This window comes from Olea europaea, chromosome 9, assembly GCF_002742605.1.
Source record: "Olea europaea var. sylvestris chromosome 9, O_europaea_v1, whole genome shotgun sequence".
Taxonomy (NCBI): Eukaryota; Viridiplantae; Streptophyta; class Magnoliopsida; order Lamiales; family Oleaceae; genus Olea; species Olea europaea.
In genome coordinates this window covers 14,595,040-14,617,379 of record NC_036245.1, presented here as the reverse complement: position 1 = coordinate 14,617,379, position 22,340 = coordinate 14,595,040, and the positions used below count along the sequence as shown (strand labels likewise).

The following is a 22,340-nucleotide window of genomic DNA, read 5'->3' as shown; positions in this document are numbered from 1 at the left end:
AATATGATCCGATCAATTACGAGATATGGAAGTGTGTCAATCCCAAATATCGATTATATCTTTCACTCCACTATTAAGTCAATATAAGTCGAAAACTCCTATTCGACTTATGAATACACCTTGGCCCAAGATTTTGTTATCGACTTAATTGAATGAAACGCTGATCATAATCTTCTACTACTAAGAGTGACGAATCCTCTATTGGTCATTCACAACCTTCATACGATTCTTGACATACCCGAACGATGCTGTATTAATGGCCCTTGGCAGAGCAACATCCAACACCGTCAAAGCATGACTGTCCTCATATAAGATATTATGACGACCTCAAGTCAAAGGACCAATCTCATTACCGAACATTAGAGATTAACCACTGACACTCAAATAGTTATCCATGTGGAATCTCTTGGTGGATCTCCAATGTTTTGTTCTATAACAAAACATTCACGTGTTCATTTAAGTGTTATCACACTTTAGCTTGTAAGATCAGCTACTTACTTCACAAGTAAGAAATGTCACACGTGATGGTTTATCTATAATAACGATATTCATATCTCATTATTACTTACGACCACGGATGATTTAAGATTCAATCATATGTAATTTGTATCTCACAATCGCTACTCCTTGTGATTAACAAATTACGAAAATTTAAATCTACGGACTCTATTATTTAATTTAATTATTTATTAATTAAATAATAGATCTGCCATTAAATTGCATTAATTATATATCAAAAAATATTTATATCCAAGGTTGATTGGACCTGGGGCATAACACTTACAAACTTTCACTTGCACTAAATCAAATCACTTATGTATCTAATATCATGAGAGTCTACATGATGATCATTTTTATGCTACAAAAACTCTTTGTCAGTGGATCTGCAATATTGTCAAATGTGGGAATTCGTTCTTCTCTTTACGTCATTTCTATGTGTTATCTCTCTAATGAGATTATACCGCTTTAATACATGTTTGGATCGTTGATGAGACCTTAGTTCTTTCGCTTGAGCGATAACTTTATTATTATCGCAATATAGTGGCATGTGATCAACAATATTAGGAACTATTCCAACTTCATTAATGAACATCTTGATCTACATTGCAACTCTTTGCTGCTTCTGAAGCAATCATGCATTAGGTTTTCACTATTGAATCAACGATTGTTTCATATTTGGAACCTTTCCAACACACCGTTTAAGAGTAAACCAATTTTTCCATATAAAATCTTCTCAAAATTTAATCTATATAGATTGGGATGCGTTAAGCGATCTTCTTGATCTATCTCTATAGATCAAGTTGCTTCCCCATATCGTTCATGAATAAATCATTTAACAACCATTATTTCAACAATTGAAATATTGGGATGTCTTTTCCTATATCTTACATATAATATTAGGAATGCGACAATACTCCCACTATCTTCTTGCAAACACACAATTCGTCTTCATATTTGATAAAATCAAACATTTTGATTTTTTCATCAAATCGAAAATTTCAGCTCCAATAGATTTATTTTAACCCACAATCACGGTATGCAACTATTGCAACCAAAATCCAAATGGACCTCAACATGGTTACAGACGAAAGGTTTCATCAAAATCAACATATTGTCTTTTTTTGTTACCTATTGCTACTAGCCTTGCATTGTATGAATGGACCTTCCTATCCATATCAACCTTTTATTGTAAACCATTTACACCCTATGGATTTTATCCCATCAGGAGGGTCGACCAAGGTCCAAACCTTGTTCACATACGTCGAATTCATCTTGGGTTTCATGGCCCTCTTTCTATCTCCTTTAAGTCAACACTTGACTTTATTTTTGTGCAATTTGTGGGTTCATCATCCTAGATCAGCAATGCCTGATTAGTAATCATGGATTCACACCTTCTTAAAAGTCGAATGATCCTACTAGATTCACATAGAGCTGACAATATCCTCAGGAGTCTCTACTCCCTGATTAAGAGTATGTCCCATATCAGATATGGGATAAAACTCGGATTCATCTACTTCGTTAACTATATCTGTAGGCTCTTGAACTCTTTCAAATTCTATTTTGCTCTCACTGTCCTCTCTAGAGTAAATATTTTCTCTAAGAAGATAATATATCGTGAGAAGAAGACTTTCTTCACGATAATAGAATTTATATTCAAATATCTGCTTTGAATATTTCACAAATATGTATTTATCGAATTTAGTGTCAAACTTATCCGATTCAAGGCGCTTCAAATAAGCGTCATGACCCCAAACTTTCATACAAGATAAATTGGGACTATTGTCTTTTCATAACTCTGATGGAATTCTGTTAACCAATTTAGATGTGACATGATTTAGTGTGCTGCACACTATAATTAGCGCATGACCCCAAAACGATTTTGGGAGATTTGCATGGCTTGTTATTAATCGCATTATATCTAATAGTTAACGATTCATCCTTTCAGATACACCACTGCTGCAGTATATATGGAGGAGTCCATTGAAAGAGAATCGCATTCTCTCTTAAATAATCTAGAATTTTATCTTTAAGATATTCCATATCGATCGGATCTTGATGCGAGAATATCTCTACCTACTTGTTTCTCTCCTTCCAGTTTGAATCCCTTGAACCTTTCAAGAGTTTCATGTTTGAATTTCATCAAGTATACATCATCATTGATGAAATAAGAGAAACATTACCTGACATCAATTGAAATGAGTCAATATGCATCAGTATGCATTAGACCAGTAATTATGTAGACCTTTCTTCTTTTCAAGTAAAAGAAGATTTGGTCATTGTGCCAGACATGCATAATTCGTACTTGTCAAAATTAATTGATCCCAAGTATACATCTCTATGTAACTTTGGAATTGCATTTCATCTACATGACAAAATTCGTCATGCCAGATTTATGTAAGAATTAGATTATCGCATTGATGCCTTATAATTTCTATACTTATTATAGAATCCTTAGTATTTAGAATATAAATATTATTTTATAACTTATCATAACTATTAAGATCTTAATTAAGATAAGCAAGAACAACAATTGTCCTTAACCTTAAAATAATTCATGTCCAAACATGAAATTTATTTAATGTTCCAGTTATGGTGGGTGCAAGGTAACATTTCTCTAATTCTAATATTAAGCCTAAAGGCAATAGCAAGAAGTACGCTCCTACAGGCAACGCAGCAACCTTTGCTCATCTTCAATGTGTAAGTCAACTTCTCCCTTTCGCAGTGGTCTACTCCTATTTCATTTCTCCATATTTGTACAAATATGATATCTACATCTAGTATCAACTTTTTCTTGGACCTACAATTTTGTTCTTCGCATAATTTTGCATTTCTAGCAATCTTCCTCGAACTTTCCTCCCTCCTTTTAATTATTTGTTATTTTTCTTATACATGTGATGCTCATGATGGATAGAAGAATCGTGTTGCTTAAAACTTAATGTCAATGATGTAGATTGATTCTTGTAGATATATGCTTGATCTTGATGTGTTGTTTAATTTCTTGACTTTGACGAGAAAGGAAGCATTAAATTTAGTCATACAATGGGTGTTTTAATGTTAATACACACAATCTTGTTAAAAACTTGAGTGAATCTTAGACTCTTAGTAGAGGCAAAGTTCGCTCTTTTACCTCGATAGAGTTCCTACAACAGGTAAATTGGTCACGTAATCCAAATCTAAAGTCATGCAATATAAAGAGAAGAGATTATAGAAACGGTGGCAGCTAAGACAACTATTTTTATCAATATCTATTCGTGTATCACATGTCTACCTGCTTGTTTAACAGAGCTTTTGAAAAATTCAAAATTGCTTTAAATATGTTTTGATAATTTTTTAAAAATACTTTTCTTGATTGTAAGCATTTTTATTTTTTATAGGAAGCAGACATAAGGTTATTTTCACTAAAATATCTTTCTGTAGTAAAGTCGAATAAGAAATTGCTCTACATGTCACGTATTTGAAAATCGTGCCATGTATCACCAAAGCGATAATTTAGCGGTGGCTGGCATTTTTGGGTGCATGTGAGTTATAGGATAGAGATTCGTGCTGCTGTAACAGTGAGAAGAATTGAAATTAGATCACGTCTATTTACTGCCTAAAGGGGTTGCCGGTTGGTAAATATGTACCACCGTTGAATCCACTTCAATATTAATACCAAATTAATGTTAGATGTGGTCACCAGCGAACAATATCATAGTTGAGCCTGTGGGACCAACATCGATGTCCTCGAGAATGTTACGATTCGACTAACTAGATAGACAAGGGTCTGCTTGCCAGAACTTATGAAAAGTCATAAACTACTTATGAAACTAAAAAATTGCTTTTAAACATGTTTAACCAATTTTCTGAAAACATATATTAGTTGGCTCGAAGAGCTTTCAAAGGAAGCTGACGTGTAGCCTCCGAGAGGTCTTCTACAAGAGGTAGAAGTCCCGTCAAACATGTCCAAGTATAAATCAATGAAGAAGTTTCCACAGATCAAGCTCGAGACAAAGTACGAATTTACGAAATACATCAACATTTTATCAAGGAATTTTACAAGACATAAATTCTTCTGTCAGAAAAGAACAGATATATCTAATAAGTAATAAGATAGAAAATTAATGATTAAAAACATCATTTTGCTCTGTTTTTTGCCACCCTACTACTATGGAGCAAATACTTATTCAAACAGGTAAAAATTAATGACAAATTTGTTTCAAGAATCCAAGCCTTTGATTTTCCAAATCATACTCCAAGTAAAAATTCTGCTGCTGATAATTACCCAAAATTATTGATGGCCCTGCTAAAATCCCCTGACCGATGCCATTATTTGTGACTACAGTCATGCAAATCACAGAATCATCAAGAAATGAAAAATAATCTGCAATGGGTAACTCCATTTTTGCACCTCCTTTGAATTTGAAAGTTAATTTGGGCAAATTGATTGTTTTTTCACCTGAAACAATGAAGCATGGTCTTAATCCAGATTCTTTTTCGATATCTGCAGCTCTCGAATAATGTTTCCCCACTTGTTTTTCAAATTCTTGTGCAACTAATTCATGCACTTGATTATCCATGGCGGTGAAGGTGGAGCCGGAATCCACTATAGTGCCGCCGTTTCCATCGGATCCCGGCACCATGAATTTATATGGGACTTTGACGCGGGTTCCTCCGACGGTGATTTTTCGAAGTGTTACGTAGTAATAATCTTGAAATGCTGAATGTGAAGCCACTGGGTTCTTGCGGAATGGGGTGTACTTGATTGTAGCATTACCAGTGGTGGGCCTGGTGGCGCCCGCGCCGCCACTGATTAGAACCAGTTCGCTACTTACCGGCATGTCGTCGAACCGGTGAGAAACTAGGCAGTATGAGAATTTATTCAGGCCCATTTGGACTGGCAATGACTCCGGCCCACGACCAAATCCGGCAATGCCCGAAGGCTGCCGGGATGAGAATAAGGAGCAGCCGACCATGAAATTCTCCACAGATTTTTCGGGGAAAACTAGAGTTTCCGATAACAATCGCCCGCCGGTTGATCCAGAACCGTACTGAATTATATACGGTGGACAAGTTTCAGTACAACTGGTGGACTTTTTGTCACATTGTTTACATTCAAGATTGGGGTAAACCAATCTACATTTCGGGTTTTTGCAGCCCAAAATCTTCACAGAAGATGATGATTTTGGTATAAACCTCGATATATTCACAGAATTTATGTTAGGAAAATTGCAGGAACTGCATTTATACCTCTGTGTGCATGGGAACCAGACTAGGCTACTGCCTGTGTCCATGACAAAGGATAGTGTCTGCGTCGGCGTTCCAAAGCTGAGAGAGACAGAATAGCCGCCGTAGCTCTTGGGAAAGAGGGGTGCTTTGGTGACTGAAATGTTGGTTTTTGGGTGTTTGAGGTGGTGGGCTCTTGCCAGAGATGCAGCGGCGAGTTGGTTGAGTTTCTGCCATGGGCTGCTGAGTGGTGGTGCTACGGCGGAGGAGAGGGAGAGGGTGATTTTATGGGCTGAGGAAAAAATGGGGAGAAGAGAAAAAAGGGAGAAAAGTACTAAAAGGCGATGCATTGAGAATTTGGTAATGGAAATTCAGTGTGTGGAGATGAGAAGACGAGGATAATTATCTACAGTCTTGATTTTAACTTTTTCTTCCTTTTTAATATATTGCAGCTTTTGGCTGCTTCTTATAGATGAAATTTTAGGGGGGACACTAACGGTTTGCTTTATCAAGAAGAATCATATTCGATTGAAGCCAACAAAATTTTCCTTGTTAAGGACAGAACAGTCCTAATATTTTTGGAAAAATTGCATCTTTAGTATATTAATTCTTAACCTTCGAAAATGAGCTAATCCTCGTCTTTTTATTATATTTGTATAATCTCTATGTACAACGAATCTATTCAAATGATTGTTTAAATAACCCTTAATATTCGGAGTCGATAAGACTGAATATTTTTCTCAGAAGTCTTGAAAGTAATTAACCACTTGCGGAAAAAAAATTATTGTAGCTAATTAATCCTTTTAAACATACATCAATTTTTTTATTATTATTTTATTTTACTTATATTGTTATAACAATTGACAAATGTTTGTTTCACTTTCTTATTAGCCGTTAAAATGTCCGATTCATAAGTAGAAAAATCTTGCATTTGGAGCCCACGGATATGGCCGTTGGGTTAATTTCAAATGTCCAAGAAATAATTGTATGCTGCGACTTTTGCACAGGTTCCACGTTTAGGCTGCATACTCAAGTTTCCGTGACATATAAGAAAACATTCATCCTGCTATTATGGCCCTGTTTCATTTAGGTAAAAATTAATTTTTCATAGATTTAGAGCCTGTTTGAAAGTGATTTTGAGAATTGATTTTTTGATCGTTAGGAGAAAAGTGGGGTCTACCTGTAAGAGAAGAAGTTAAATATGACGACTGAATAATGAAATAACGGTAAAAAAATCAATTTTTTGGACCAAAAAATCACTCCCAAACAAGATGTTATATAAAAGTTGGTAAAACATATGGTTAAAAAATTAATAGAAAAATGTGATTAAGAAATTAATTGTCAACAAATATGGATTTGAGGTCGTATCTTTGTTCTAGTCCCCATTTGACAAAGGATAAAGATGTATGTACATACAAGGGGGTTATCAAATGGTTTATACCCCCTCACAAACATGCGGGTCCCACCTGTTATTAAATAATTCGAGCTGTGGTCCCCACTTTATATTGTGAGTAGTGTGTAAAAGATTGTGTACATATAGCATGATCCTTGACAAAATTGCATAAGAGGGGATTTCGGCGACAAAAAAAAACAGCTGGTTTCTGGTCCTTTTGTCAAAGGGTCTACGAACGTACCATCATGTCACAACAATAGCATTTTGCTTTCTCTAAGAACTAGAGTTTTGTTACAGGTACTATCAAATTTTCTTAGAATTATTACAAAATTCCATTTGACGCATTATCATTATTTCTTGTCAAAAATCACAAAAATAAAAAGACACTACACAGATGCTGCGTTGCAGGTGTGGTGCCTGTGAGTTATTCCTTGTACTCAGGGAACTAAGGCTCTGTTTCAGCTTCATTTCAAAAAGTAGATTCTGTAATTATAAGTTTTTTGGAAAAATATATAATTCCAAAATGGAGAAATTTTTTAAATTTACATTTAAAATTATTTTATTAAGAGAGTGCATAGTTAAAAATGAGATTGAAAAAAATAAAATTTTAAAGAATGAAGCTCAAATAGGACCAAGTCTTCTCTTGATCAAAGAAGCATTACTTATTCTTTTGACAGAGTAAGATGCTACCATGGTGAAATTGATAGATACGCTATGTATCGATTCCTCATTGATCATCGATTATTTTACCAACTTACCATCATTATTCTTTCGACTTTTATTTACCGATCACTGATTCCTTATTCATATAAACTATTATGAGTTCAAAACATGCCACTACGGTAAAATTGATGGACACGCCATCGATTGATGATCGGCTAGAGTCAAGCTCAAGACTATGAATTTTCCACTTGAAGTAATAAAATGCCAAGTGAGTACGAGGGGAAAAATATCAAGGAATCTAATGCTATGTGACACTATTTTGAACGCTTGACACATTCAACCCCTATTTGGTTTAGTTAAAAATCAAACTTTTAATATATTTTATTAGAAGTTAATGAAAAGTTGATTAAAATTACTCGTCTCACGAAATATGTGGTTGACAATGAGATTAAAAATATATGAGTTTTAAAAAATGAGGGCCAAACACGAGTTCAGTATAGCGAAGGTGTGCAAAGCAACATCCAAAACTCAATAGTAGCCTTAAAAACATTTTCTTACAACCTCTCCGATTTAAGAAATAACAATACCGTTGTGTTCTCAGTTCAATATTTACCTATATAGAAGCAAAGTATTCCTTGCTGAGCTTGGGATCTGGTTTCATAGACTTCTCCCCAGGCTTCCATCCTGCTGGGCATACTTCATCTGGCTTCTCCTGAACATATTGAAAGGCCTGCAGAAGCAGCTTGTGCCATAAATAAAAACTCATCGAAATTCTAAAATGCATAGAAGTAAACAAACTATGGAAGCCGAGTTATTTACCTTAGTGATACTTTATAGTACCACACAATGAAAATATGTTGCTATAGCATTTTCCTGTGAACTTCAATCAAGTTTTGCCGAACGGTATCATGGGTTTCGAGGGACCAAATCCTAGACGTCTGTCTTGTTCGTTATAGTGAATATATATAGTGTTACCTGGGGAGTTCTCAGTGTTTCATCAACACTTCGGCCAATCACAAGATTGTTGATGGTGGAGTGTTGAATCACTCCTTCCTTATCAATGATAAAAAGTCCTCTCAATGCAATTCCCTGGAACAGCACCATGACTGCATAAGAAATTACGGGTTGTAGTGTTTTTACATCCTCCGAAGTTTAAGAATAAGCAACTCAAGTAGCCCCAACTACGAGATAGACTGAAAGGAACAAGCCCAGTCAACTTCCGTAAATTTTAAAAGCTGTATAATATTAAGATGAAGGGTAATTATCCATTCAAATACCCTCGCCACATCACGAACAGGCGTAAGCTATATTTATGGGCTCATTATCGACTTTAACATCATTACAAGGCTTTCTGTATTCTTACTGTTGGGAATCTACTTAACATGCGCAGCAAAAAATAAAACAGATTTCGATTCCCATCAGGAATTCCTTTGTGTTTAGATAGAAATTGTGAAAAGATTGTACATTTTTCAAATCTGCAAACTTCTTTGTTATTCTTTTCGTTCCAGCAATCTTGATTCGTCATCCACAGTTGTCCAATTGTCCAACCTCTAACGGTGATCCACACAGAAAACTTTTTTTTTTGGATTGAAAATCCTACTCATGTATTTATATAAGTCCAAACGGGTCTGGTCTGGTCCGGTCCAATATTTAATTAATCCATTTATTTAAATTCAGTCTGTGAATTAATTAATCCAATTAATTAATTCGGACCTATAAATAACCAACTCAATTAATTAATTTATCCAACGATTGTTAAATTAATTAATTGACAAATTGTAATTTTTAATTCTCTTTTGTGTGCGATCCATCAGGTTCCCGATCACGATGTCCAACGATGTGAAATATTATTTTGATCTAATCAAAATTGATAAATTAAAACACCTTTTTAATTTATCACTAATTCACACTCGCCGTCCAAAATTGACATCTAGCAATGTGTCAGGGCAATACATGTGACGGGAAATGTCATGTGGTATGACAAAACCAAACTCATTCGTTTACCGTGAAACTATAATCACTTCGTCAATATGATCCGATCAATTACGAGATATGGAAGTGTGTCAATCCCAAATATCGATTATATCTTTCACTCCACTATTAAGTCAATATAAGTCGAAAACTCCTATTCGACTTATGAATACACCTTGGCCCAAGATTTTGTTATCGACTTAATTGAATGAAACGCTGATCATAATCTTCTACTACTAAGAGTGACGAATCCTCTATTGGTCATTCACAACCTTCATACGATTCTTGACATACCCGAACGATGCTGTATTAATGGCCCTTGGCAGAGCAACATCCAACACCGTCAAAGCATGACTGTCCTCATATAAGATATTATGACGACCTCAAGTCAAAGGACCAATCTCATTACCGAACATTAGAGATTAACCACTGACACTCAAATAGTTATCCATGTGGAATCTCTTGGTGGATCTCCAATGTTTTGTTCTATAACAAAACATTCACGTGTTCATTTAAGTGTTATCACACTTTAGCTTGTAAGATCAGCTACTTACTTCACAAGTAAGAAATGTCACACGTGATGGTTTATCTATAATAACGATATTCATATCTCATTATTACTTACGACCACGGATGATTTAAGATTCAATCATATGTAATTTGTATCTCACAATCGCTACTCCTTGTGATTAACAAATTACGAAAATTTAAATCTACGGACTCTATTATTTAATTTAATTATTTATTAATTAAATAATAGATCTGCCATTAAATTGCATTAATTATATATCAAAAAATATTTATATCCAAGGTTGATTGGACCTGGGGCATAACACTTACAAACTTCCACTTGCACTAAATCAAATCACTTATGTATCTAATATCATGAGAGTCTACATGATGATCATTTTTATGCTACAAAAACTCTTTGTCAGTGGATCTGCAATATTGTCAAATGTGGGAATTCGTTCTTCTCTTTACGTCATTTCTATGTGTTATCTCTCTAATGAGATTATACCGCTTTAATACATGTTTGGATCGTTGATGAGACCTTAGTTCTTTCGCTTGAGCGATAACTTTATTATTATCGCAATATAGTGGCATGTGATCAACAATATTAGGAACTATTCCAACTTCATTAATGAACATCTTGATCTACATTGCAACTCTTTGCTGCTTCTGAAGCAATCATGCATTAGGTTTTCACTATTGAATCAACGATTGTTTCATATTTGGAACCTTTCCAACACACCGTTTAAGAGTAAACCAATTTTTCCATATAAAATCTTCTCAAAATTTAATCTATATAGATTGGGATGCGTTAAGCGATCTTCTTGATCTATCTCTATAGATCAAGTTGCTTCCCCATATCGTTCATGAATAAATCATTTAACAACCATTATTTCAACAATTGAAATATTGGGATGTCTTTTCCTATATCTTACATATAATATTAGGAATGCGACAATACTCCCACTATCTTCTTGCAAACACACAATTCGTCTTCATATTTGATAAAATCAAACATTTTGATTTTTTCATCAAATCGAAAATTTCAGCTCCAATAGATTTATTTTAACCCACAATCACGGTATGCAACTATTGCAACCAAAATCCAAATGGACCTCAACATGGTTACAGACGAAAGGTTTCATCAAAATCAACATATTGTCTTTTTTTGTTACCTATTGCTACTAGCCTTGCATTGTATGAATGGACCTTCCTATCCATATCAACCTTTTATTGTAAACCATTTACACCCTATGGATTTTATCCCATCAGGAGGGTCGACCAAGGTCCAAACCTTGTTCACATACGTCGAATTCATCTTGGGTTTCATGGCCCTCTTTCTATCTCCTTTAAGTCAACACTTGACTTTATTTTTGTGCAATTTGTGGGTTCATCATCCTAGATCAGCAATGCCTGATTAGTAATCATGGATTCACACCTTCTTAAAAGTCGAATGATCCTACTAGATTCACATAGAGCTGACAATATCCTCAGGAGTCTCTACTCCCTGATTAAGAGTATGTCCCATATCAGATATGGGATAAAACTCGGATTCATCTACTTCGTTAACTATATCTGTAGGCTCTTGAACTCTTTCAAATTCTATTTTGCTCTCACTGTCCTCTCTAGAGTAAATATTTTCTCTAAGAAGATAATATATCGTGAGAAGAAGACTTTCTTCACGATAATAGAATTTATATTCAAATATCTGCTTTGAATATTTCACAAATATGTATTTATCGAATTTAGTGTCAAACTTATCCGATTCAAGGCGCTTCAAATAAGCGTCATGACCCCAAACTTTCATACAAGATAAATTGGGACTATTGTCTTTTCATAACTCTGATGGAATTCTGTTAACCAATTTAGATGTGACATGATTTAGTGTGCTGCACACTATAATTAGCGCATGACCCCAAAACGATTTTGGGAGATTTGCATGGCTTGTTATTAATCGCATTATATCTAATAGTTAACGATTCATCCTTTCAGATACACCACTGCTGCAGTATATATGGAGGAGTCCATTGAAAGAGAATCGCATTCTCTCTTAAATAATCTAGAATTTTATCTTTAAGATATTCCATATCGATCGGATCTTGATGCGAGAATATCTCTACCTACTTGTTTCTCTCCTTCCAGTTTGAATCCCTTGAACCTTTCAAGAGTTTCATGTTTGAATTTCATCAAGTATACATCATCATTGATGAAATAAGAGAAACATTACCTGACATCAATTGAAATGAGTCAATATGCATCAGTATGCATTAGACCAGTAATTATGTAGACCTTTCTTCTTTTCAAGTAAAAGAAGATTTGGTCATTGTGCCAGACATGCATAATTCGTACTTGTCAAAATTAATTGATCCCAAGTATACATCTCTATGTAACTTTGGAATTGCATTTCATCTACATGACAAAATTCGTCATGCCAGATTTATGTAAGAATTAGATTATCGCATTGATGCCTTATAATTTCTATACTTATTATAGAATCCTTAGTATTTAGAATATAAATATTATTTTATAACTTATCATAACTATTAAGATCTTAATTAAGATAAGCAAGAACAACAATTGTCCTTAACCTTAAAATAATTCATGTCCAAACATGAAATTTATTTAATGTTCCAGTTATGGTGGGTGCAAGGTAACATTTCTCTAATTCTAATATTAAGCCTAAAGGCAATAGCAAGAAGTACGCTCCTACAGGCAACGCAGCAACCTTTGCTCATCTTCAATGTGTAAGTCAACTTCTCCCTTTCGCAGTGGTCTACTCCTATTTCATTTCTCCATATTTGTACAAATATGATATCTACATCTAGTATCAAATACGTGAAGTAAACGTAAGCCATGCAATATTTCTTCCAATGACCTTTCATTCTATAATGAAACCAAAGGTCATTAGATTTGGTATTGTCCTTTACTTTAACGGTCTTAGCCATATTGGACGCTTTCTCAAAGCCCCATTAGATTTCCTTTTAATATCCTTAGAGGAATCAGTAGTTTGCCCACTACTAACTTTGATATCGGGTTCAACAGTTTTAAGCATTTTCAGCAACTCAATAAGCGTGCATTCGAGCTTATTCATATCATAATTCATAAGTAATATGAATAACTCTCTGACAGTGATTGCAAAACTAAGTCAATACTTAGTTCGTAGTTCATGACTGAACCTCATTGAGACAACCTCTCAATGACAATCATCTTTAGTATCTAAGCATCAACTGAAAATTACTCGATCATTTTGCATCGGTATAGTTGCTTGGAAGTCTCATATCCTTCCACACATGATTATTATCATACAACTCTTTGAAATGAAAATTTATGTGTTAGCATCTATACTCTTAAGTTGCTTTTGTAACTCAGGTGACATAGTTGCAAGCATCACATATGTGTAGTACTATCGTCATCACTGTGTTTATTATAGTAGCCACCTCTTCCTTAACCGAGTCATCAGCATGTGTCTCTAGAAGGGGCTACTCAAGAACGTAAAAAATTTTCTCATGCTTTGAGAACAATTCTCAAATTGCAGTGCCAATCAAGAAAATTCAATTTGGTTGTTAGCATCCAATATACCATTCAAAACACGTGGTTACTCAAGATTCAATATAAATGTAAATGATAAAAAAATAATAGTAATATAAAAAATGCATCAATTAATTTAACATGGACATTTATTAAATTAATTATGCTCCCACTGTTTAACTCAAATTCATGATCCTCTCACATAAATTTATGGAGTACATACTTGACTCCCAGTGGACTGGGATCCCACCTGTTATAGCAAGACCTTGAGTGTACTCAACAAGCCTTAATAAAACATTTGGGTAGATACTATTATCAATTGTATCTTCATACAATTCCCAGATCATTAAGCTGACAACTCTTTGTCATCACACATTTTATATGTTGGCTTAATATGCCTCTAAAATTTACCTCCTCGAGTATACTCAACAAAAGATAAACTTTAGTTAAATCGAACCCATCATTCAGAAATATCCAATATTTCATAGTGTCAAATATATCCCTAATAGACCAGCCTTGAGTGTACTCAACAAGTTGAGACGATTTGGGACTCTGATTTTTCACTATAATGATGGAAAGCGAAAGTAAAATATGACTTAATATTTTATTGAGGAGTTTTTGCATTCAAAGGTTTCATCAACAACGATACAATCATATATATTTTATTATACATCTATCATGAAAATAAACATATATATAATATAAAATAATACTGTAGACGATTATGGACTTTTACTATCTAGCCTTCTCGACCCATGAGAAAGACTAGTTGGTCAATTCCTATGGGGTATTGTATTGACTCATACAATGCTCCATCTCCATGATTTTCTTCTCTTATTGTTTTTTCAATTAGTCCAGCTGCAACATGTATCCTATATTAGTTGGCACGCAGGCTTAAATGAAATTGGACTCGCAAACCCATAACAACAATAACAATAACGGACTCGTAAGTCCAAAATGATTAAGAGCTTGCAGACCCATAATAATAACAAGAATAAAAATCAATCAATCAACACATCAACATGGTCGAGTCCATAATCATTCACTAATAATGCATTTATCACATAAATGTATTTTTATATAATATCTAATATTATATGCAAACATGTTTCAAGTTTCTAGCAATTAAGATGTCTAAACTCTTTTAGACAAATCGATCGGGATAATTAAATAATTAATTAATCATATTAGTTAATTAATTTAATTAGCGTGCATATTTAAATAAAATCAAATTTTAATTAAATACCGAATTAGAGTCCAACTCTAATTTCACAATTATAGGTGAGATTATTTAATTAAAATCAAATTTTAATTAAATATCAAATTAGAGTCCAACTCTAATTTTAAAATTCAAGGCAGTTAAAATCAAATTTTAATCTAATAACAAAATTAGAGTCAAACTCCAATTCTAAGATTATAGGGCGAACTAATTTAATTAAAATCAAATTTTAATTAAACAACAAATTAGAGTCCAACTCTAATTTTACAAAAAATTTTAGGGCGAGACAATTTAATTAAAATCAATTTTAATTAAATGTAAAATCAGAATCAAATTCTAATTACAAGAACATATTCGGGTGAATATTTAATTAAAATCAAATTTTAATTAAGTATTAAAATAGAGTCCAACTCTAATTTTAAATTGAATTAAGACTTTAATTTAGGACAAAACTCCTAAATAAAATAAAATTCAATTAGGGGTCAAAGTTTATTATTTAAGTTAAAATCTAATTTTAAGAAAAATATAAAAGTTGTTAATTTTAAATAAAATTTTAAATTTGGGTCAAAATTGAAATTATAGGTCAAACCCATTTAAAATATAATCTTAAAACAATTTTAAAATTAAACTTCAAAACCATTTTAGAAATTGCAATTTGACCCAATTAAAATTTATTAACACGACCCTCAAATACTGAAATTCCATGACCCCTTCATTTAAAATTTACATATTGACCCCTAATTTTAATTGCAAGCAGGGGGCTCGCAATTTCACAAATTGCGCAAGAACCCCCCGCCTCCAACTTTCCCTCACCCAATTTCAAACCCTAGAGCCCCCACACCTTTTATTTTATTTTTATTTTTTTATTACTTATTCCTTGGTGGCACCGTCAACACTCTTGCGGCAGGGACGGCATCGCATGACGCTGTTGCACCGACGGCTGCAGCCGTTGCAAGTTGCAGCGGCGGGCAGCATCAATCGTCAGCGACAACAATTGTCGTCGGCATCCCACCTATATACACATTTTTTTCTTTTTTTTTTTAATTTAGTATTTTTATCATAACTTTTTTTCTCAGTATCCGATTGAGGCGATTTAAGATATGTTGGAAATATAACTCAAAGTGCTACAATTACGCTTCAGATATCATTCTCAATTCGATCATTTGCTATATCAAAAAAGGGACTTAATGTGAGGATGAAATTCCGGAGCATAACTTTTCCGTTGAAAATTAATTTGTGATCATATTTTGCCTAAATTTGATCCCTTTGACATCTTTCTTCATCCAATTGACTTCTAATGCTCTCGGCTCTTCATTGTGAGGTTCGACAAAACTTTTAAATATTTACACTTTAGTACCCGAACTTTGGACTCTTACAATTTAGCTCTTTTATCCAATTTTGCCCACTTTTACTTCATCCTTCAATTTCTTGTACCGTCATTGAATTTTACCTATTCATCACAAAATGCAATAATTTAAACCATAATTCATCCGAGAAGCAACTAAATACCTTTGTTTTAAAGTTTTGAATAAATGTATAAAATACACTTATCATTAGTCATCGACTTTTGGATTTTGCCATTTTTCACTATCTTTGCATTCGTTTCTCCAATTGTTCACGAAACATCAAGTTTCACCTATTTAATACAATATAATGAACTAGGCTATATTTTATCAGAATAACTACAAAATACTTATCACTTAACACTGACAGCAACAATTAGTGCGAGAAATTATAGACGACATCTAATAGTACATAAAAGGCATTGGCCAAAGTAAGGTGATAGACATCATGTTAGGACTTAGGATTCCATACTAAAAGTTTACCTTGTTAAGAGGAATAGTCGAAATCCTTATAAATTGGTCTATACTGTCATCTTTAATCGATGTGGGTTTATATCCCCTAATATACCCCGCAAGATGGTGGCTCGTTTGAGCAGGCCAATCTTAAAATCTGTATGCTCATTTATTAATTCTTAATCGGACCGAATCACTCGTTGAAATTTAATGAACTCGAATATCATGTTAAAGATTTTGAGATTCCATCTTAAAATGTCAACCATATCAAGAGGAGCAACTCAAACCCTTTATGATTTTATCCCTTAACATGCCCCCCACAAAATGGTGATTCGCTTGAGCAGACTAATCATGAAATCTATATGCTCATTTATTGAGATTTAATCAGATCAAATCGATTGTTAAAATTTAATGGGCTATGATATCATGTTAAGACTTAAAGCCAGCCATCAGTGGCGACATAATTTTGCCCGTACCACCAAACGCATTATCAGACTTACATCACTAATTACAATAAGGTCATTGGGCAACTCGATGATGCGATGTTGAAGGAAGATGCATACATTACAACTTTAATTTAAATTAAATTAAAATTGTAAACCAAAGGAAAAAACTAATCGTGCTTGTGTACATTCTGTATATGCACCTGAATTCTTTGTGATATTCCTCTCCATTAGTATTTATTTTTTATTTTAAAGTAAAATTCAAATTCCTCCATATCGTATATAGACCACCCTATTGTATATGAAGCTTAATATAACTCTCCAAATCCATTCGCTGCCAGAAAATTATGAATCTTGAGAGCAAGGGAGTGACGATGGTGCTTTTTTGGTGGAAAGTCAAGAGTGGTTGGTACGGTATAAAATTTTGTATTTTAAAAAAGGTTGAACCCCAACCTTGAAGGGCCCCACCTCTGGAGCATCGTGAGGAAGGTAAATCGCGGGATGTACCCTAGCAAGCCAGGACAAGAGCTCGACCGTACACTGATGCCCACAAAGAGTCTAATTCCATATCTTAGGACCCTCACACTGCGACTACCAGCAAGGCTGAAACTACCTCACTCATCTCCTTTGCACCACTGGGTTATGTCCCGAAGGACTTAAAATTTTATATTTTGATATTACTAGTAGTAAGTAAGTGCATTGCACGTCTTACGTATTAGATAATTGATATGCGTAATGTTTTTTATGTACTTTATGAAAGTACTTGATGTAATGATATTGCTGAAGAAAAAGAATACATATGAATAACACTCTATATAAAACTAGTTTTTTGCACATGCAATGCACGCATTGTGTTGTTTTTAAAGGTAATGTTAGCGTGTTTGGTAGAAACTTGTTGGTACTAAACTTATGAACATATTATCTTGAGGATGAGCTGACACAAGATAATTTAATCTTTATTGAATGTGCAACTAATTTGATTAGATGACCAGTGTGTCAAATTTTAAGCCTTTGAGGATATGTCATCAACATGTTTTGGAAGCATTGACATTTTTAACAAACAATTCCAATAATATTGAATTGTAATAAAACAGTATCTTTTGATCTAACAAATAGTACATACAAGATTTCGTGGAACTTACTAACTTTTTTTCTATATTTTACAAAAGAAAATGATAGGATAGCTTGTTGATTTGGATCAGGTACTTAAGCCTATGTTTGGCTAATGTATATAAACTGTTTACAAACCCTCACACTAATTATCCACTCATTTCGAGGTACACACAACCACTATCTATTTATCCACTACTTATTTCTATTTATTTATAATTTAAACCATTATAAACATGTCCAACATGCTTTTAGTTCACACAGGCACTCAAAAACAAAGATTAAGTGCAAGAAAACACCAGTATTAAGGATTATCTTTAATTACCCCATGGTTTTAAGATCTTGCAAACTGCAACCTCAGCTGCTCTTGCCTATTGTATTGGTTTACTTCTTGTTGCCTAGAATCAAACCGACCACCAAAGTCTCTGTCTCGAATAGCTTCCTAGGATCTCTCTCCAGTAACAAGAAACTGTGCAGGCCAATTTCGCCAGTTACGGTTATATGTTTCAGAATAACGACCTTGAGCCTGATTTGGAACCTATAAAAAGCAAATCATAGCCTATTATTTATCATCAAAGGATGCAACGAGGAAAAAAGGACGAATTAATGGCCTCCACCAATTTCTATAAACTGCAAAAGGATGTATACTCAAGAAACCAAAAAATAAAAAATGAATGAATGAACAAGAATCCCACAAAATAGTTGTAGCAGTTTGGCTTAAATAGAAAAGACAGATGTTTTTGTGATCAAATCCAGACAAACTCACATTGCTTTCCCCATGACCCCAACTTGGATCAACACCAGAAAACTCAGTTTCAACTTCTTTTTTAACCTTCAGAATTTCCTCAGATATGTTGACCACCTACAAAAGATCAGACATATCAGACTCCAGCAAATCAATTAATGGCACTGTCAAAGAATGCATACGACAGTCAATAAATTCTGAAGATACTGAAAAACACAATATAACTACATGCACACGCAAAAGGTTGTATAAAATAAAAGTGGCAGATCTAAGGGATGCTGGGATGTTGTATGTGACAGTTGAAAGGTTTACTCAATGAAAAAACAATGTAACTACAGCAAAATGCATCATTCTCCATCCCTGAAGAAAAATGGCCCATGAGCAAATAAGAATAAAAGAATTGGCCTCAACTAATGCCTAGCGGTGTATGTAGGAACAAATTACACGGACATAGCAATAAATAATTAAAAGGGAGTTTCTTTCATAAAATCAATGTGTTAAAGATAATATTTACATAAGAAAGCCAAAAATAGCTGATTCAATAAAAGGTAAGAATAAAAAAGAGGAGAAGAAAACATACAAAATCATGAAATATTTTTGAATAAACAAGAACCAGATTGACTTGACAGCATCTTTTCCTCTATAAGCCGATTCCAGTGCATCTTTTGCCTGCAACACTACCTCCATCGGCTACGTACAAAAAATTATAATGTATCAAATGGATAGTCTAGAACTTGAATACATAATTAACAATTTTAGCCTCATTGCCCATGCTATTCCAGAGCCAATCTTAAATTGAGATTAAGTTCATAGCTTAAAAGGCATTACGCGGCTCGAGATCTTATTCAACGAGCAAAAAAACAAATTACAGTAAAATCAGCTAAACAATTAGCTCTCTAGCCGTATCAGTATTATCCAAGGAAAAACTTATAGTTTCTTTAATATGGGTTCTTTCTAAAGTCAACACATGTAGCACGTCCTCAAATTCATCTCTTTGGTCATCAGTCAATGTTCACTCCACTTATATTCGCTGCAAAAAAACATAGAATGCAATTCTTGTAATGAACATGCCGAATTATGCATAATAAGCAATCATTCAAAATAAAATATAGGACCATACTCCAATGAAAAGCATAGAAACTGGGAAAGTACCTTACAACCCGATGAGACATCAAAAAGAGCACTTGAACCAGTAGGAACATGCATAATATGATTGCTATCATTAGTTTCCTAATGAGTTCCTATTTTTTTGCTTTATTAGAACTTGTAAAACATGTCCAGCTTCCAGGTGTAAATCATTTATAGATAGCAGAACTAAGATGGTATACATAGAATAATATTTAATCATTATGTCTAGACTTAAAGGTTCTATAGCTGTTGCAAATTTACTTTCATTTCTACCATTCCATTGGAGGATTAATGCTTATAAAATAACACATATTTTATACATTACACTCTTTAAAACAGGATCTTCTTTACTAAAATTACTTGTACTATAGTTAAAACAACCCCAAAAATCCTTAAAAGTTTTAAGCTATGAAAAAACTCGCCCAAAAAATCGATAGTAGTAAAAGTGGCTGAAAAGGGGTAATATTAACGAGCTCGTACACATTAGTAAGCCAAGGTATAGGCCTTACACATGGCTGTCAATAAGCGAACTTTGAGGCTTTTAGTTGAACCTTGGCATAAGGTGGAGCTGAATAAGTAAGCCTTACATGCTTTTGGAAACACTGATAAATATTGTCTACTTTCCCTCCGACATGTTGGTCTACAAGTACTATGATCCAATTTATTTGAAGATGGGAAAATTGGTATTCATGATAAAGCTTACTTCAGACCAGAAAAGCTCACTTCAATTTAATAATTCACATAAATTACATAATGACAAGAAACCAAGTCCTGTGTGAAAGCTATTGTTGCCTAATAAAAAAATCTAGAATGTTACTGTGAGCAAAAGGTAAGGATTGTCAATAATCACCACCATCTCAAGTATAATGGATAATCTTACATTGTAAGACTTGGCATTAAGGGTGGTTTATCAAATCTTCCAATTGGATTCATGCCATATTGCGGTTAAATAGAACACGATTGATTTCATAACTGCACTTATGTCTCGTATTGTCTTACACATCACACTGATGGGAAGGTAGCATATCAACTCACTGTTTAAGCTCAATTGCAGAAAGTTCCAACAAGCATCATATCTATCCACAAAAATAAATAATTTTACCATGTTCACCCCTCAGAAACTGAATAAAAAACAATCCTTGTACTCGCTCATTCTGGCTAATAGACAAAAGTTAACAAATGCCATGGCTACAATACTCATTCCAGTATATGAAAAACCGAACTTCAAGAGCTCAAATTCATACTGGACCATAACTACATTCCACTCCTAAAACTCAGCCTTCGACAACAACAGATATCAGGAAGCAGATCTTAACATCTTTCTCTATAATTTATCATAACAATTAAGTGTACCATTTAATATGACCGTGTTAATTCGTTTTGAGCAGAAATCATGATCGATTACAATCGAAATAAAATCCAAATTAGTCTGTATTGCTTTAATTAGGGCATAAACTTCAAATCAATAAATCAATACGAGTAAAGAGTGCACCAGATCATGAAGCATAGGCACTTAAAATTATACAAATGTAGAATCAAAATTCACAAGCCTTTTAAGATAAAATGAAGGCCCATTAAGAATAAGGTGGAATTACTTTACCTTAAATAGAAAAATCCTCTTCTCTGAGCATAATTAAAAGGCTTGACAGCAAATACGATTCCACGAACTTAAATTGCAATTACTAAACTGCAGTTGACAATACGTAAGAGATGAATTTAATGAAAACCCAAATGTTACACACCTCAACCAAAATTCAGAACAAAGTATTGCATCCAGATCTCAAATGTTGAAGTTTGTGAAAGAAGAAAGCTCAAAAAAAAATAGCAAACACATAGACTTAAAACTGTAAACAAAAATCAAACAACTCTTAAAACTTCAAACCTTTCCTATAATTTGCAAGACAGCGTTCCAAAAAAGAATAACAACGAAAGGGTGTGGGCGTGGGTATGTATTTCGGATTTTGCCTTTCGTCTTCCATTAAGGCTTCGTCTGGTCATTGTGGGGAGAGTGGGAGAGGAAGAGAGAGAGAGAGAGAGAGGGGGGGAGGGGGCGAGGGGGGAAGAGAGAGGATTTAATTAACATCTGCACAGCTGAGCAATCCATGTGGAGAGAGAGAGAGAGAGAGAGAGA

At 33.9% G+C, this 22,340-nt stretch overlaps 2 protein-coding genes and 1 long non-coding RNA gene across 5 annotated transcripts; all 3 read right to left on the bottom strand.

The window, feature by feature from the left end:
* Nucleotides 1-4,482: 4,482 nt before the first annotated feature.
* Nucleotides 4,483-6,165, bottom strand: LOC111399776 (probable aspartyl protease At4g16563). The gene has a single exon (XM_023027253.1). It carries the CDS (start codon nt 6,051-6,053, stop codon nt 4,680-4,682), a length of 1,374 nt encoding a protein of 457 aa, XP_022883021.1. The 5' UTR covers nt 6,054-6,165; the 3' UTR covers nt 4,483-4,679.
* A 2,102-nt stretch (nt 6,166-8,267) lies between these two features.
* LOC111399774 (2-Cys peroxiredoxin BAS1, chloroplastic-like) lies at nt 8,268-8,878 on the bottom strand. Its single transcript, XM_023027252.1, has 2 exons — nt 8,735-8,878; nt 8,268-8,489 (listed from the first exon to the last, which is right to left on the bottom strand). Exons 1-2 carry the CDS (start codon nt 8,861-8,863, stop codon nt 8,373-8,375), a joined length of 246 nt encoding a protein of 81 aa, XP_022883020.1. The 5' UTR covers nt 8,864-8,878; the 3' UTR covers nt 8,268-8,372.
* A 7,222-nt stretch (nt 8,879-16,100) lies between these two features.
* On the bottom strand, nt 16,101-22,292 carry LOC111399775. Of its 3 annotated transcripts, XR_002703803.1 has the most exons (6): nt 22,092-22,285; nt 21,810-21,896; nt 19,662-20,111; nt 19,103-19,198; nt 18,662-18,874; nt 16,101-16,437 (listed from the first exon to the last, which is right to left on the bottom strand). It is a non-coding gene; the product is annotated as an uncharacterized LOC111399775 (long non-coding RNA). The 3 variants fall into 3 exon arrangements; XR_002703801.1 differs by lacking the exon at nt 16,101-16,437 and having other exon boundaries at nt 18,291-18,874; nt 22,092-22,292; XR_002703802.1 differs by lacking the exon at nt 16,101-16,437 and having other exon boundaries at nt 18,291-18,874; nt 19,662-19,771; nt 22,092-22,282.
* Nucleotides 22,293-22,340: the final 48 nt, after the last annotated feature.

What these genes read in the sequence shown, in the direction of transcription:
- LOC111399776 (XM_023027253.1), bottom strand. Translation starts at nt 6,053, where the DNA reads ATGCATCGCCTTTTAGTACTTTTCTCCCTTTTTTCTCTTCTCCCCATT.
- LOC111399774 (XM_023027252.1), bottom strand. Translation starts at nt 8,863, where the DNA reads ATGGTGCTGTTCCAGGGAATTGCATTGAGAGGACTTTTTATCATTGAT. An exon ending in AAACACTGAGAACTCCCCAG is followed by an intron (nt 8,490 to 8,734) that starts GTAACACTATAT and finishes CTGCTTCTGCAG; the next exon opens with GCCTTTCAATATGTTCAGGA.